Source organism: Plecotus auritus (genome assembly GCF_963455305.1).
Source record: "Plecotus auritus genome assembly, chromosome: 9".
Classification (NCBI taxonomy): domain Eukaryota; kingdom Metazoa; phylum Chordata; class Mammalia; order Chiroptera; family Vespertilionidae; genus Plecotus; species Plecotus auritus.
Window position 1 is genome coordinate 151,846,468 of NC_137783.1, and position 17,281 is coordinate 151,863,748.

A 17,281-nucleotide genomic window follows, 5' to 3' on the forward strand; every position below is an offset into this window, starting at 1 on the left:
CTGGCAGAGGAGGGAAGTTGGGGGCAAACAGGCTGGCAGGGGAGCAGTCAGACATCAATCAGGCTGGCAGGGGTGTGGTTAGGGGGTGATCAGGCTGGCAGGCAGAAGCGGTTAGGGGCAATCAGGAAGGCAGGCAGGCAGGCAGGCGAGCAGTTGGGAGCCAGCAGTCCTGGATTGTGAGAGGGATGTCCGACTGCCCTTTTAGGCCCGATCCCACAGGACCTCATGGGGTCCCAGATTGGAGAGGGTGCAGGCTGGGCTGAGGGACGCCCCCCGCCCCGTGCACTGAGCCTCTAGTTCACAAATAAAAAAAAAAGGAATTTAAAGAGCTTTCATCTAGGGCTTAATCACAAGGAACAACAACAGCCTGTAATTATTGGAATCGAGAGTCTAGGTCAGTGGTCGGCAAACTCATTAGTCAACAGAGCGGCAAACCGCGGCTCCCGAGCCGCAGTTTGCCAACCACTGATCTATATCAACTTTTGGGTGATGCAACGTCTAAATCAGTTAGTACAAACCAAATACCTATGACATTCCAAGAACTGCTAGGTTCTATATGGATAAAGACATTTAAGGTTGCCCAATATTAAAAAAAAAAAATTGTAAGCCAATGTTGAAAAAGTTTCCTGAACAAAATGTTCCCTTAACAAAATATTTCCGCAAATGATCTTTATCACTATCAAGGTCAAAGTTAATGTTAGTTCAATGTCCGACTAGCTGAACGATTTAATAACCTAGCACAAAACTAGCCTTTGACACCATTTTTTACAGTCCCTTTCAAACTTCAGAGCAACAACTGGTACTGCACTAGTACTTCATTGGTTTAATCTCTGACTTACTGACTCAGAGATTCCAGCGGAGGATAAAGCTCAGGAATCTGCATGACAAGTTTCCCAGATAATGAACCTGGTTTGAGAACCACACCTTGACTGTATTTTATTAGTTTCTAAAAGAACAGAAAGATCGAGCTGCATGTCAGAACTCTAGTCCTGTAAAAATCCCAGAGATGACACTGACACTCTCACTCTTCACCAGTCATCTTTGTCCAGGAGCACAACTTGCAGGTTAGTAGGGGATGGGACAGGTGTTGTCCTTGGTGCTGCTTTAAATATATCTATACTAGAGGCCCGGTGCACGAATTCATGCACAGGTGGGGTCCCTTGGCCTGGCCAGCGATGGAGGCCTATTGGGGAGGGGGGGGTGGCTGGCTGGGGGGAGGGACCACGGGAGGTTGACTGGCCGGCCCCCCAGATTGGGGCCTATTGGGGGGCTGGCCAGAGGGAGGGGCTGAGGGAGGTTGGCCAGCCGGTTGGGGGAGGGGCCACAGAAAGTTGGCTATGGGAGTGCACTGACCACCAGGGGGCAGCTCCTGCATTGAGTGTCTGCCCCCTGGTGGTCAGTGCACATCATAGCGACTGGTCGACTGGGTCATTCTGGTCGTTCGGTCGTAATGGTTGCTTAGGCTTATATATATAGATAGATACTAATTGGAAAGTACAGTAACTTGAAATTTTGCTTGGGATAAGAAGAGTGCCATTTAGCTAGAAAATACAGTATGAGAATTGAAGAATTTTTCCTCTTCTATGCCCAGAGTATTTTATCTTACAGAACAAGGTGGGAGTTAAAAATGACATTACGAAAAAACTTCCAAGTGAATGCTTTATAACATCAAGTAAATTATTCAAATTAAAGAAAACCATATACATTCACTCTACAATTCAAAATATGTTCTCTTTACTGTTTCTTGTTCCCCAAACTGTCCCTTAGTTTTCCCTAAAAAGAATGAATAGCTTAGAAGTCTGTTACAATTGCCATTTGGTTACTAGTTACTGCCCCCTCTCCTAGGCATTCATTACTTTTAATTAAAAGCATACCTGTGACTTGGAAAAACCATACACATCAGTGAAGAAAAACTGCCAGCCTCTAAGTAGCCACTAAGTTACTTTTTCAACATACATACTATATGCATATTCAGACAAGGGAGGCTTGAAATATTCAGGTATAGGTTTTCCTACACTTGAATTTTCTCACGTTCACAAAACAAGAAAGACAAATTTTCGTGCAAAACAACACCAGCAACTTTCAGCCACAGCAGCATCAAAATAGGAAGTTAGCCAGCAGACACTTTGCAGCCAAGCTAGATCCTAAACAAAAAGTCTCTTTGTACAAAGAAAAATGTTTTGCTTTTGTTAAAAAAAAGGCTGTAACTGGCAAAATTTCCCCCTCAATGCTTGCCCCAAAGTTCAGTGTATAACTTCCTATTGCAGATGCCTACTGCGTTACTCAAATTGAATATAAATGTTGATTATTGCAAATGCACTGCCAATTCTGCATGTAGATAAAAAATCCTCTCCAATCTTATTTTTACCTACTTTTCTTCCAATGTTTTCTAAATAAAATCATAGTAAGCCTACACTTTTATCAAAGGTTTCAAAAGTAGAAACCAAATTTCAGTTTTATTTTGTGTCTGATGAAAGGAACACATCCCTCAAATGATACTAAATTGCCTAACTAAAAGCAGTAAGGTTAAAATAGTAATTTCTGCTTCTTCTGCTCTCACGATTTTAACATTAACCTCAAAATGACATTTCTAAAAATACCGGTAAACCCTGAAATACAACTAACATACTTTATCATCTTTACATTAGGTAGTGGTTGTGGGCCTGGGCTTTGAATCCTACGTCTGTCACTTACAGTGTGACCTTGAGCAAGTTATTTCACCATTTTAAACTCCAGGTTCCTCAACTGGTAGAAAAACTAGTATCTTTACTCCATAAAATGGGCTATATATGAAGATTAAATGAGATAATTCACATAAAGTACTACACCCTGGCCTGATATTTTAGTTGGTCAGAGCATCGTCCTGATACGCTAATAAGGTTTTGGGTTTGATCCTGGTCATGGCACAGATAAAAATCAACCAATGAATGCATGAATAAGTGGAACAACAAAATCAATGTGTGTCTGTCTGTCTCTCCCTTCCTCTCTCTAAAATCAATAAAAAAATAATAAAGTACTGAACATTGTATAAGCTCAATAAAAATTAGCCACATACTATATCTATACATCTGTTAATATCTTTATTTTACAGAACAGGAAAACATTATCAAAACTTACTTCCCTATTCTGAAAGGCTCAGAGCTGAGGCTGAAATTTAATTCTTTAAAGAGAAAAAAGGAGTCAGTAAGCAAAAGACCTACTCAGCAGGATTATTCCACTGACATTCTCATCACAAATCTATTCATCAGCTTTCCAAAACTGTAAACTGCTAGCTTAAGTAGCGGTATACCTCAAAGTAGTACAACTTAATAAATATTACATAATTTCTTTTTAAAATATTAAACTGCCTTTCTTTACACGGTCCAAATTAATAAGTTTTTGGTACAGGCATCTCATTGAAGCCCAATAATGGTAAGTATTTATTTCAGGATTAAAAATGTCATTCTTAAATATGAAAACGTCTCATTTAATTATTGCTACATATTGCTTAATATGGCTTAGATTTACATACAAGTGAGGCACAGTTCTCCAAGGCATTAGGCTCCGGAGATGGAAGCCAGAGATGTTAGTTGGGTTAGTGCCAGTGATGGACTCACGTGCCTGTTGGTGGCAGCAACTTCCAGTCACTTTTTTAATGTAGAAACGATAGTTGATATCCTACGCAGTGAAAGGCCTTCATTGGGTGGACGGGTCTCCGCTCTTCTTCCGGGAGTTTTAATCAAGTACACGATCAACTTCCTCTTCCCTTATTATTTTTTTAAAATCGTTATTGTTAAAAGTACTACCTATGCCCCCCCTTTTCCTGTTGACCTCTTCTAGCCCACTCTTCCCTTATTTTAAAATTTTATTTTTATTTATTGATTTGAGAGTAAGAAAAATCAACTTTGTTGTTCCACTTATTTATGTATTCATTGGTTGATTCTTATATGTGCCCTGACCAGGAATTGAACCCTCAACCTTGGCTTATCAGGACGAACTCTAACCACCTGAGCTACCCAGCCAGGGCTTCCTTATTTTTACGAAGGTACACTAGACGCACCAGTCTTGGCTCTCCTAGAGCACACCTAGTCACCTGCCAAGGCGTTACCTCAAACAACTGAACAGGCCGATCTTTAGGCCTGCCAACGAAGCAGAGCACTAACTGGGTTACTTTTCCATTATGCGGGCAAGGAGCACAGGTGTGCGCGCGTGTGTCTATGTTTTGCAAAAGAAAATGCCATAATAGAGGCTGGACTGGAACACCTCCAGGGATCTGACTTTTTAACTGACTTTGTACAATACCCTTTTAGCAATAACCCTATCCTGAATCTGCACTGGTCAAAATAACTTTTTCCCCCTACACCCTCATCCAAGGACATGCTTATTGATTTCAAAGTAACTCTTTGTATGTGTAACTTTTTCTAACAGGGATTAAAATAACGTTTAAGTCTGTGACAGTTATCTTCTCACCATCCCAGACATGGGTATGCTCTGCTTGGGTTGCACTGTTACACTGCGTAGGATATCAACTATCGTTTCTACATTAAAAAGTGACTGAAAGTTGTAACTACAAAGAATGTCTTTTAAAAGCTCTGAAATAGCCGAAACCGGTTTGGCTCAGTGGATAGAGCGTCGGCCTGCGGACTGAGGGGTCCCGGGTTCGATTCCGGTCAAGGGCATGTACCTTGGTTGCGGGCACATCCCCAGAGGGGGGTGTGCAGGAGGCAGCTGATCGATGTTTCTCTCTCATCGATGTTTCTGGCTCTCTATCCCTCTCCCTTCCTCTCTGTAAAATATCAATATTTAAAAAAAAATAAAAGCTCTGAAATATTTACAGTAGAGAAATACAATTATTTGTTCTATTTACACTGTGTTTTTACTGGTTTATTTTCTGCAGTGGAATAAATATAGTATCTATTTACCTAAATTATTTAATTTCCAACGAGGGGGGAAAAAACCCTTAAAAAATATTCTGGTGGGGTTCCAGATGTCAAGAATCACTTGGTAGGTTTCAGTTACTTTCTAACACTCAGAAAATACCTATTTTTTTAATGTAATTTGACCCACAAAATATCAAAACAGTGAGGCAAATTATAAAATGTCTGGGCTCCAATATTAGCAGCCTTTAAAAGTAACAAATTATCACTTAAAAGCAACAAATGATTTATCATGTTTCTTACGAAGCAGATTAAACTCTGAAAAAAATTTTTGTGGGGTTCATATTACCTCGTTATGTTTTTATTCTTTTAAGGTCAGTCTTTCTAACAAGCCGGCATCCAGACTTTGCATCTAGAGAATTCAGCGGGGACAATAAACCGCAAAGGGGTTTTCTTAGACCTATCTAGTGAGTTTAATTCCTTTTTTAAAATAAGGGTTTTCCACTGACCTGTATTTGATGTCAAGTACAAGAGCACAAACAAAACAGCACTTTATTATTAGTGCAAATCAACACAGCACACAACACTCTCTCTTCCAGTTTTCCTAGCAGCGCCACTGCCTCCACAAACCTACAGCTAGCTCTCTCAGGTTCCCTTCCTTATTGGCTGGCAGCTCTAAAAAAAAAAAAAAAAAAAAAAAAAAAGCCACAGCTTAATCTGTAGGAAAACAAGCCTCGCTTGCCAAAAAGTCAACTGACTTGTTCAATGTTTCTAGGCAATTTGGAACTCGCCTAGATCTTTGGACAAATCTCAGAGAAGTTCACACTAAAAAACTAGCTAAGACAGTATACTCGTTCAGTGGAAGCACACTTTTATCCTGTTGTGTTTTTTCCCCCCCAATTCCAATACCTCTCCAGAGCAGTTACATAACTGCAAATCGGTAAGTTAAATGCAGTCTGGGGGAGGGTTGTTTTCTGAGCCACAATTCTATCTGTTCCAAATTCTATGGCGCGTTTTTAATTTTTAAGAAATACTCAACGCCAGAACTCAAGCTTAGGCTATGTTCAAGGGTCCACCTAGCCTCATTCTACTTGATTAACCTTTACAGAAAATCCATTGGAAACTGCTAAATAGTATAAAGAACTGGCTTGTAATTAGTTTTTATTTTAAGAGATTGTGCCATATATCCCCAGTTACAGCCTCTTTCTCAACATTTTTCTTTTATTAATGTACATAAAAAAATGACAGACTTGCCTTGTGAGGTCGAAAATAGAGATACAGGCTGAGAGGAAGAGGAAGAAACAAAGGAATCTGAAAGAAAATATACAGCGTGAGAATGTGACAACCTCACACAAGAATTTTAACTTTTATTTTGGCCAAGCATCGTCACTTCATTGGGTTTGAGCAAGAGAGAAAAACCCAAGTCTTTATTTCCAATTACTGTTTTCACTCACCTGGCAGCAAAATCTTTTTTCATTCTGAGATGCATTTCTAAAAGTTAATCCATTTTGGGGGGATGAGGGGGGGAATCAAATAGTCTCACCTCCATAGGAAGCAGAGAGGGACTCCTAGCATTGTTAAACAAGTACAGCCTCAAGAAAGATGATGCTCCCCGCAGCTCTTCGTGGGGAAGGAAAAATAGGTATCTGATTATTAACTGATATTTGCTTTTAACCATTTTAAACTGCATTTTGTGAAGTCAGTCACGAAAATATGAGCATTTAAACATACACAGCTGGCAAATATGGAAAGTTGACCCTGAATACTTAAAAAAACAACCCACAAAACACAATTCACAGGGAAAATAGGACTACATGAGAAATCTTCATCTTTTAAAATTATACTCCTCTAAATTTGGCAACATGTATCAAAAATTTAAAGGTACCTCCCACCCCCCACATGTTCTTTAACGTCTAGAAATTTAACCTACAGATATATGTACGTATATGTACAAAGACATGTGTATGAGGATATTCTGAAGAGCACTGGTGATAAGTACTAGAAATAATCTAAATGACCACCAATAGAAAACTATGTAATACTTGCTGTTGTGAAAAAGAATGAGGTTCAGGTATGGATGCTGATATGTATCTCGATACATTAAATTAAAAAGCAAAGTGCAGGCCCCACCAGTGTGACTCAGTGGTTGAGGACTGACCCATGAAACAGGAGGTTGTGGTTCAATTCCTGGTAAAAGCACATGCCAGGGTTGCAGGCTTGATCGTCGGTAGGGGGCGTGCAGGGGGCAGCCAATCGATGATTCTCTCTCATCATTGAAGTTTCTATCTCTCTCCCTCTCCCTTCCTCTCTGAAATCAATTTAAAAATTTTTTAAATGGTTAAAACTTCTGCTCTCATTCAAAAATATCCAGAGGCCAGCTTTGTGCCAGATCCCGTTCAGGCATTAGGTATAGAACAGTGAAAACAACAGCAAAAATCTTCACTCTGATGGAATTCATATTCCGGTGCAGAAGACAAACAAAGTAAGTCAAATACAGTAAGATAGATTATGACAAGTAATAACAAAAATAAAACGGGAGGCCTACAAGGTGGTTTGTGTTTTCCCCCGCTTGTGCCCTTTAAATAATCTGACCAGGCAAAGACCGAACGAAGGCGAGGGAGAGTGAAGAGCTGGGAGGGTTATATGGGAGAAGAGCACCCGGGCAGAGGGAACAGCAAACAGGCCTCTGAAGCAGAGGGGTATTTTGGTGTGAAGAATAGCAAGGAGATCAGTGTGACCGAAGCTGGATGATGGAGGCGGAGAGGTTGGGGCCAGATAATACAGGGCCACGTACGCCCTCTAAGGACTATGGCATTCACTCTATGATGGGAAGCCAACGGAGCACGTGCCCGAGTGACATGATCGGACTTAAAATTTTCACAGATTTACACCAGCTGCTGTGCGGAGACTAGACTGAGGAAAGGCCAGGGAGAAAGCGTGGAGACGTTAGGAGGCACTGCGACAATCCAGGAGAGCTGTAAGCGCAGGGTGTAGCAATGGAAGCTAAGAAAAGTGGCCAGACGCTGGACATATTTTGAAGGTAGAATCTGTAGGATCTGCTGACAGTTGTATGAGGGAAAGGAAGTCCAGGATGACTCCCAGCTTTCTGATTAGGGCAGACAAGGTAGATAAAATCACCATTTATTGAGATGGAAAAGGCTGTGAGAGAAACGGACTAAAAAGGGAAGATCAGGAGTTCAGTTCAGACATAGTAAGCTTGAGATGCCTATGAGATGTGGAGGCTGAAGACAAAGATTTGGAAGTCATCAATGGTACTTCAAACCACAAGATGGATGTCATAAATGAGACAAATGAAAGCAGGTAGAAAAGAAGTTATAAGAAGTGAGTCCTAGAAGACTAAATCTTAGATGTTGTGAAGATAAAGAATTAGCATTATAAAATCCCAAGAAGAAGAAAATCTAGACTCAAAGATTAGTGTTTGCCAAGGGATGGGGGAAGAGACAAATGGGGAGTGACTGCTAATAGGTATGGGACTTCTTTTGGAGTGATAAAAATTTTGAAATAAGACTGTGATGATGGTTGCACAACCTGGTATATATACTAAAACCACTTTTAAATGGTGTTTATGTTATGTGAATTTATGTCTCAAAATAACAACAACAAAAAAAAAACCACAAACACACCACAAAACAGCTAGCAAAGGAGACACAGGAGGAGCAGCTAGTTAAAGACATGGCGGACACATTGAAAAAGGTGTTTCAAAGAGGAGGGAGTGATGAATTTTACCAAAAGCTGCTGAAAGAACATTTAAGATGAGGACTGAGAAGTGACCGCTGGATTTACCAATGTGGAAAGTAACTGGTGAACCTGAGGAAAGTTTCTGTAGAACAGCAGAGCAAAAGGGCACCTGGCTTAGAAACCATGGGGCCAGAAATGCACTCAAAGTTAAAACTGATAACTTAATTCAAGAGGGCGAGAGAACCACCTTTTATCACATGTCAAATTTTAAAGAGAGGTATTGTGTATATTTGCAAGAGAACTGAATTAGGCCCTCAATCCCTTAGTTTTATCCTACCCTCAACTTCACAGCCACAAACCTTTGTGTATATCACTTAATATGAGTCTGATTTCTCATCTGTGAAATGGGGTTTATATCACTACCTAATGCACAGATAAACATTATACAAGTCTTTCTATGGAATATAGCCTTTAGAGGGGTTATCTGGGTTTTATTTACCTTCCTATCTCCCAAGGCACCTAACAAAGAGCTTTAACGTTTGCTTGAATATTTGTTGAATTAAGTTAATATATGGGCACAATTTACTAGTAAACCATAAAGCAATACACAAATATAAGATATAACAAATAAAAATTAAATATTTCTACTTCCTATGTAAAATGAAGACAATGCTCACTGTTGAAATGCTTTCAAGTAACAGGACAAAAAGAGCTTTGTATTAGTTTACCCTTCAATATACCCTCAAGGGCAAGCTGCAAATGAGAAACATGTCAAAAAGCTCACATGTCCCGTCTTGGTTAGGTTATGATGATGTGACCTCTTACAGGGAGAAAAAAGGAATGAGTTAATTTTTATAGGGAGAAAACAGATTAAGAATATTTATTTGAAATTTTAAAAGACCACGAGAGTGGGCTACCTGCTGACAACCCCCCCCCCAAATAATGTAAAATACAAATCTTATAGTACAGTATTTAAAGGGATTCTCTCTGAAACTGCAAGATCACAGAGTAACATGTCTTACATAAGTCAAAGAAATGTAGACATGTAGTAAAAGACTTCAATGATGCAATCTCAAGCAATACTAATTATGGATAAACTTATTTAACATACCTTTCCTAAAAGGGCTTTAGAAAGTTTTACTATGGAATTTACATATTTGCCACAAGTCTATACAGTTCAGGCAATAAATTATAAGCTAAGTTTGAACACAAACTATAAGCTAAGTACACACAATAAATATGCACAGTTAGCCCTAGCTGGTGTGGCTCAGTAGATGAAGCATCGGCCTGTGGACTGAAGGGTCCCCGGGTCCGATTCCGGTCAAAGGCACATGCCTGGGTTGTGGGCTCTATGCCCAGTGGGGGCGGATAGGAGGCAGCTGATCAGTGATTCTCTCTCATCATTTATGTTTCTGACTCTCCCTTCCTCTCTGAAATCAATAAAGATATATTAAAAATTTAACTAATTAAAAAACTAAAATGAAATAGTACTTCCACTCTCTGTTCCTTTATAAAAATATGCATAGTTAATCAATTCTAGGATTATGGCTAGTCTAAAAATAAATGCCTTTCTACAGAACCTCTTGGCTCAAACAAAACTGGAAACCTTAACTTTCCCTTTCCCTTCAATGACATGTCACCAGTTGCTTCAATACCAAACTTCATCTTAATTTACAAGTTCTTTTTTTTTTTTTTTTTACAAGTTCCTGAAACACAGGATTAAACAGGTGACTCCTGTATCAGGAAGAATATACCATTTCCTCACCACAGAATACAATAAAAGCAATTATATTAGTTTTATTTTGTTTTCAGACCATCTCTAAAATAATAAAAAATAAAAACACTGATACTCTGGATTTCAATTTCAGCTTAAAGTATGCCTGTTAAATATATATACCAACTGGTTTGTTTGATCAGAGTGGTTAAATTACTCGTGAATTTGACCCTAAAAGAAAACAGCATTATTAGAAACCTTTTATTACTGAGGAATGAAAACCTTCCAAATAAACAAGGCATTTTGTGAACTATATTGACAGGACCACTCCTGCTGTCTCCTGTCGGAGTCTCCACTCTTGCTTCCACTGATAGGCGTTTCGTAAGTATCATCACTACACTTGTTCTGGTCAGAATGCTGTAGCTAATATTTAAGCATACAGATGTCATGCCAAGCCATCTACGAAACATCTTGCCTTTTCCTGCCCCAACCACCACTTAAAAAAAAAGTTTTTTTTATTGATTTCAGAGATAGAAAGGGAGACTCATTGATTGGCTGCCTCCTGCACTTCTCCCTTACTGGGGATGGAGCCCGCAACCCAAGAATGTGCCCTTGACTGGAATCGAACCCGAGACCCTTCAGTCCGCAGGCTGACGTTCTATCCACTGAGCCAAACTAGCTTGGACCAACCACCACTTCTTTAACAGACCAGCTGAGTGAAAGGGGTAGCAGCTTTGACATTAATGTGAGGGGTCAAAAGCTGAAAGAACTCACTTTTAGAAAGAAGAAAAAGGTATTAAGATCTTCCTTTATTATGAGGAAGATTATGATTTCTCACTTGTAATTCAATTGCTATTTTGCACCTAGGTGCAAAAGTTTGTAATATGCAAACAAATGTACAAAATATTAGGTATTGTAATTCAATAAAAGGATTTAAGGGTGCAAGGCAAATTTGTCTAGGTCACATTGCTGAGGCTCAGGTTGACACTGGGCCATAGAGTTAATGAGTCAGACTAAACCCCAGATGTCTCTGGGACTCAAGTCTGTGTTTATCACCATATTACAGTGCCGCTGATGACTTGGCATGAATACAATACAGATAACGTCAGTGTTGAACAGGTAGTCAGTCAGATTCCTTTTTATTTAAGGGTTCAGACTGAAAATACAAATTATATGCTTACATTTGATTGACTTGTTAGAACACAGTGTGAAAATGATGCCATCAAAAGTACATAGAACAACTAAGTTTCATGAGTGAAGGAAGATTTAAAGCATAAACTTAAAAGCTGCCCAAGCTGTTTTTGCTTTGAGCTAATTTCCAAGAACAGATACAAGAAATGCAGCTTTATTTTGGCATCATGATTTTCACAGCAAAAATACAACTCTCACCCTGAAAAGAACACTAAATATGTAAATCTCTTTTACCTCAACTTCAGATTTCTGCCTTGAAATTTTCAATTTCCTCCAAAGGCAGAAATCTGGGAAGCCAATCCTGGCCCCTGACCTTCTTCTGCAGGCATACTGCATTGCCAGCTGTACTGCATCTGAGGCACTGGACCAGAGAGTGCCATCACACATTCTCTACCTGTAGGTAGAAACTAGTATTTCTAAAATACTTACTCAACAGGTCAGACAAGGCAAAATTGTTTCCTAAAGGACACCAAGTGACCATTTAACTCTTATTTTTTAAAAAATATATTTTATTGATATTTTATTTTATTTTTTTTTAAATATGTTTATTGATATTTTACAGAGAGGAAGGGAGAGGGATAGAGAGCTAGAAACATCGATGAGAGAGAAACATCAATCAGCTGCCTCCTGCACACCCCCCACTGGGGATGTGCCCGCAACCAAGGTACATGCCCTTGACTGGAATCGAACCCGGGATCCTTCAGTCCGCAGGCCGACGCTCTATCCACTGAGCCAAACCGGTTTCGGCTAACTCTTATTTTTTGAAAGTCTCTAAAACCAAGAGGAGCTTGGTGAAATAACGTGAAGGTCGACATCATCAACACACGTAGATTTTTAAACCATCAAGGAAGATGTTTCTTAGTATTCGTTTTAAATGAGTTACATTTTGGAATAACAAACTCCATCTTATTTTCACGGTGCAGAAGCCTGAGACATTTCCTTTGAGAGATGGAGAAACATCGTGCAACAGGGAAAAGCTTCTGCAATGAAATAACTACGCATGACAGTATCTTACAGTGGGACCGCCAAAGCTGTGCTAATGATTTTCAGACAGTATCAATGCACATTGCCAATGGATAGGATTTAAGATGGGGAATCTAGTTTATTTTTCGGGTGAACAGAACATTTTAAATCAAGAAAAATCAGCCCTGGCCGGTTTGGCTCAGTGGATAGAGCGTTGGCCTGCGGACTGAAAGGTCCCAGGTTCGATTCCAGCCAAGGGCACATGCTGGGGTTGAGGGCTCGATCCCCAGTAGGGGGCGTGCAGGAGGCAGCCGATCAGTGATTCTCTCTCATCATTGATGTTTCTATCTCTCTCTCCCTCTCCCTTCCTCTCTGAAATCAATAAAGAAATATATATCTTTAAAAAAAAAATAAAAAATAAATCAAGAAAAATCAAAAGGGATGTACAAAAGGGCCAGCGATGGAGACAGTAAGCAATGACAAGGGATGAGCTTTGGCTAATCAAGCTGCTAAGTTATAGGGAAGCTGCTGTTCACCTGGACCTCTGCCCAGAACACAAAAATGGGGAGCCGAAATGCTTGATGGCGTAAAGGGAACAAGGGCTCTGAATCTGCTGCCTCATTCCTTCAGCTGGACAGCTGATCTTGACCTTGCAGAAGCTTCCTCTGCTACTGCTTCTACTGAAATGGTCATAACCACACTGGACAATCCAACAGGGCACCAAAGCTCTCACGTGGGAAACCCACGGTTCAAGAAACACGTAGAGAATATACCGAAAGCCGAGATCAGAAATGTTGAGTTCTTTATAACCATCAACCCAAGATTCTGACAAAGGAGACAAGAAAGCATTTTTAAATCCCTCAAAAATCCTTTAAGTAACTAAATAGCAACATTATCTGTCATATATATATATATATATATATATATATATATATATATATATTTTTTTTTTTTTTTTTTTTTTAATTTTTTCCCCTCCTTCGAAGACTGAGTTCCTTTACCACCTGCTCGGGTGCGTTTTTCTCTCCTCCGGAAGACATCTGCACTGCAGATCTCTGCCCTAGGGGAGCTTGCCAGCCAGCTCCCACCAACGGGCAGACGCGTATACAATGGAAACTAAACGCGGCCTGCAGCCTCCCTCCTCGTCTTTCACAGAGGGACGAAGGGGGTTCCACCAGCTTTGTCTGAATGTCTCCCCCTCCCCCTTTTCTGCGGTAAACACCCCCTTTTGTTACACTGCCATCAACAGCAGCCCACAGAAAGCATGAAATCAAAATACGTGGATGGCAGGGCCTGACTCCATTTATTACCTTCTAGCATATAAGCGACTGCGGGCGCGGCCCCACCCCCACCCCGCGCCAGGGAAGAGCAGGCTGCGCTGCAGATGCAGCCCCGGATCCATCTTGGACCGGCGGCAGCTCCCTCCGCAATCTTCCCTGCGCTGCTCTCATCACGCCTCCCTCTAGCTCGGAGCCTCCGAGAATTCGGGCACGGAGGGAGTCTAGCGACGGAAAATCAAAGGCAGATAAAAACGGTATAGAAAACGGCTCCACTGCGTCCACTAAACTTCCTCGTCCTCCCCGACGGGTAACAAAAAAAAAAGATTTTTTTTGGATGCGTACCAGGATCGTCTGATTATGTCAACACCTGCTGCCAACCTGCAATGCAGCCCTTTCACCACCATCCCCTTACGATCGTCACTCCTCGTTCCTCCGACGACCAGCCTGCGCCGTCCTCTCCATCTCCTCAGTCCTCCTCCCCTAAGTCGCCCCGGTTCAGTGGGCTGCTCCCCGGGCTGGGTCCCCCGCACCTGGCCCTGGCCCACGCCCACTCTCTAGAACAGCTCCCCGCCCGCAACCTGTTTTCCTCACACCCCGTTATTTCCTCACGCCCGCGCGACCTACGCTCCCCTCCCCCTTAGCCCATTTCCAGACGCCGGTCCCGGGGCGGCCGCCGCCGGGAGGGAGGGCGCTCTGCCTTCCCCGAGGCCCCCCTACACCCGCTCCCGAGGACGGGTCCCCCGGCGCCTCACCCGCACAGGAGGAGCCGCAGCTCTTCGTCCCCAGGGCGGGACAGGCTCCCGGGCTCCCGGCCCCGCCGGGCGCAGAAGGCTCGGCCCCGGAGGACGTCGAGGAGACTGACGGGGACTGAGTGGCCGCCGACAGGTCCGCCATGGCTGCGCAAGGGCGAGAGAGGGGTGAAGAGAGATGTGGGGCGGGAGAGAGGGAGGGGAAAGAAAATAATAGGACAGGGGGGCTCTGCGAAAGCCTTTCGCTCCTCCTGCTCCGAGGACAGACTCCGACAGACTGACTCAGCCGGGCACAGCGAGAGGGCGGGAGCGCGAGCGCGCAGGCGCACAAAGGGCCCTCGGGCGGGCGGCGGCCGCGTCGAGGTGCCCAGCGACGCAGGACGCAGGCGCAAGAATTGTCCCTTCGCGTTCTTCACGCCACGCCCCTGGGGGGGGCGGGGAAGGAAAGCAGCCGCAAAGGGGCGTGGCCAAGTGCCAAGTCCCGCCCACCACCGAGGCTGAAGTGGGAGGGGGGTCTGCGAATTCGTGTTCCTTCGTAACGGTGTGGATGTTTCAGGGTCGGCAGATTATGTGTTTTAACGACAGACGTTGCTGTTTGCTTTCATCAGGTGCAATCCCTTCCCCATCACCTCCAGAGCCCTCGTCTTTCGTCCGACGCGTTTCCACCTGTGACACCAATGAAACGTGCAAACCACCGAGTGGAGTAGGCCCACTCCGCAAGGTGCTTTAGGAATTTTTCTGGATGTGTCATGATGTATTTTCACCATGAGGCAGAGACGGCACGGTCTCCCAGTTGGTAGGTGGAGAAAGATGCTGTGCAGAATGAAAAACGATTACTCATTCCGATCACATTGCAATGCAGCTGCAGAACCTGCTTCAAATTCTTCTCTCATTACTGTTCCCAAAGAGGGGTCTAGACCGCCTTGGGTCTTAAGATCGTCCTTTCCTGCGAATAGTCTGTCAGGTAAAGAAGGCAAATTTTGATGGATAAAAACCTGAGCTACTGAGAAAAGGAGCCAGAAGATAGCATCCTGGCTGTGGTTAGAGGGGATGGTAAAATGAGGTACTGAAAATTGAGAATATGGTACATAATACACGATTGAATTTTATTCAGAGGGGTCATTAGCAGAAAATGTATTTGAAACCAAATATCTAGCTCCTATTAGATTTTGTTGATTTTTTTTGGCTTTACTTCAGTTGGTCTGCAAAATTCAAAGCCTTCTCCCTACATTTGGTCAAAATATTTGAAATGTGCATAACCCCTTTACAAAGGGGAACATAGACTGGAAATAATAAAAACCAAGGCAGTAGGCTTTGCTATTGCTAAAGCAGCAATTGATGACCCGAAGGGCAATTGCAGGATCAGCAGATCCTGTAAAGATGCTGCCTCACGAAGGTCAAGGTACTCAGCCAGGTGGCCACTGAAAGGAAAAGCAATCTGACCAGTGGAAATATTCTGGAACAGTGGACTACATCTGCCCTTGACAGTTTTTAAGGTCAGGTAAAGCCCCGACAGGCGAAAAACTCCTGGCTGTTGCAACACTCTGAAAAAAGGCACAGAAGCATATTTCCCAAAATAACTTTGTGGCAGACATCTTACTCCGGCACCAGTTGATAACGCAGCACTCTGTCCTTTAGATGGCAAGAGGAAATACCAGCCAACGGGTGACCAAGCCCATCCTGATAAATGGATAAAGCTTAAAAATTTACGACCATAGGTGCCCGATAAGGAAATGAATGATCCTAGTCCCTAACCCTGACAGCAATTGCTAGAATCCGGAGTCCCTGGCCGGAAAGGAAACCCATTTCCATGATATGCAGAAGCAGAGAAAAGAAGCTAAAAATCAAGACACTGACGTGGTCTTGGTGGTCTCTTCAGACCCTTCAGATTTTTTAATAAAAGAGACCTTTTTTTAAAAAAAAATATATATGAGACCTTTGTGCCAGGTCCAATTCTTGAAGCTGCCTTTCCTTCCTGATCTCTCTTACTTTACCAGCAAACTTCCCAGTAAGCAAGACTGAGTTGGGATGTTATTTGTATACATGATTTGTCCCACACATGTTTACTGATCACCTGCTGTGTGTGTGACACTGTCCTGGGAAATCTGGAGGGATCAAAAAAAAAAAAAGTTTATCCTGTCTTCAATGAGCTTACAAGCTAGTTGGGGCTTAGGACATTACTCACATAAAGTTAAAAAATACAAATTAAATAGCAACCCCAAACAATCCCAAACAACACAAAACTATGATGCTATAATTAGATGGCAAATGAACTGTAAGAATTTAAGAGGGCAGGAGGTCACTATGGAGTTGCGGTGGTTTGGGGAGGTTTTATGAAGAAGCCCAAAGTCTGACGGGTTTGGAGTGGTAAAGGGGTCGTTGAAGGCAGGGGAAGAATGGTGTGAAGCAAATACACAGTAAGACCTCCTTCTGGGCAGACCAATCAGAACCCTCCTCCCAGCCCAGTCCATGATGCTCTTCAGTGCTGGCTTGTCTAGCAGAAGAAACTGAGATTTGATCCCCTCTAACCTCTCCCCTTCACAGGCTGCCTAGGCCACCTGAAGTGGCTGGACGCTCAGACGTGTGTCTGTGTATAAGGTGTTTTGAGTGTGGTTCACCCAAGTTGGCTAGAGCCAAGGGCTTGTGCGGGGATAAGAGGGAGTTAAATGGGAAAGATACATTGGGATCAGAGTGTGGAGAAGCTATAATATAGAACTAAAGAACTGAGGCTTTGTCTTAAGACTAATGGGGATTCCGTGTAAGTTACAGGCAGGGAAGGGCCCCCATGGGATTTTTTTAAAAAAATATATTTTATTGATTTTTTACAGA

General features: G+C 42.3%; 1 protein-coding gene across 3 annotated transcripts in view; it reads right to left on the reverse strand.

Moving 5' to 3' along the window:
• RTN3 (reticulon 3) overlaps window positions 1–14,823 on the reverse strand; it is a 46,700-nt gene extending 31,877 nt beyond the window's left edge. The window contains exons 1-2 of one of the 3 annotated variants that reach the window (XM_080641470.1): window positions 14,456–14,740; window positions 6,111–6,167 (exon numbers count right to left, since the gene is read on the reverse strand). In XM_080641470.1, coding sequence (XP_080497596.1) covers window positions 6,111–6,167; window positions 14,456–14,597 — 199 coding nt within the window. In that variant the 5' untranslated portion in view covers window positions 14,598–14,740. Of the gene's footprint in view, window positions 1–6,110; window positions 6,168–14,455 lie in introns of all 3 variants that reach the window. The other 2 variants (XM_080641471.1, XM_080641472.1) reach the window with 2 other exon arrangements.
• Window positions 14,824–17,281: the final 2,458 nt, after the last annotated feature.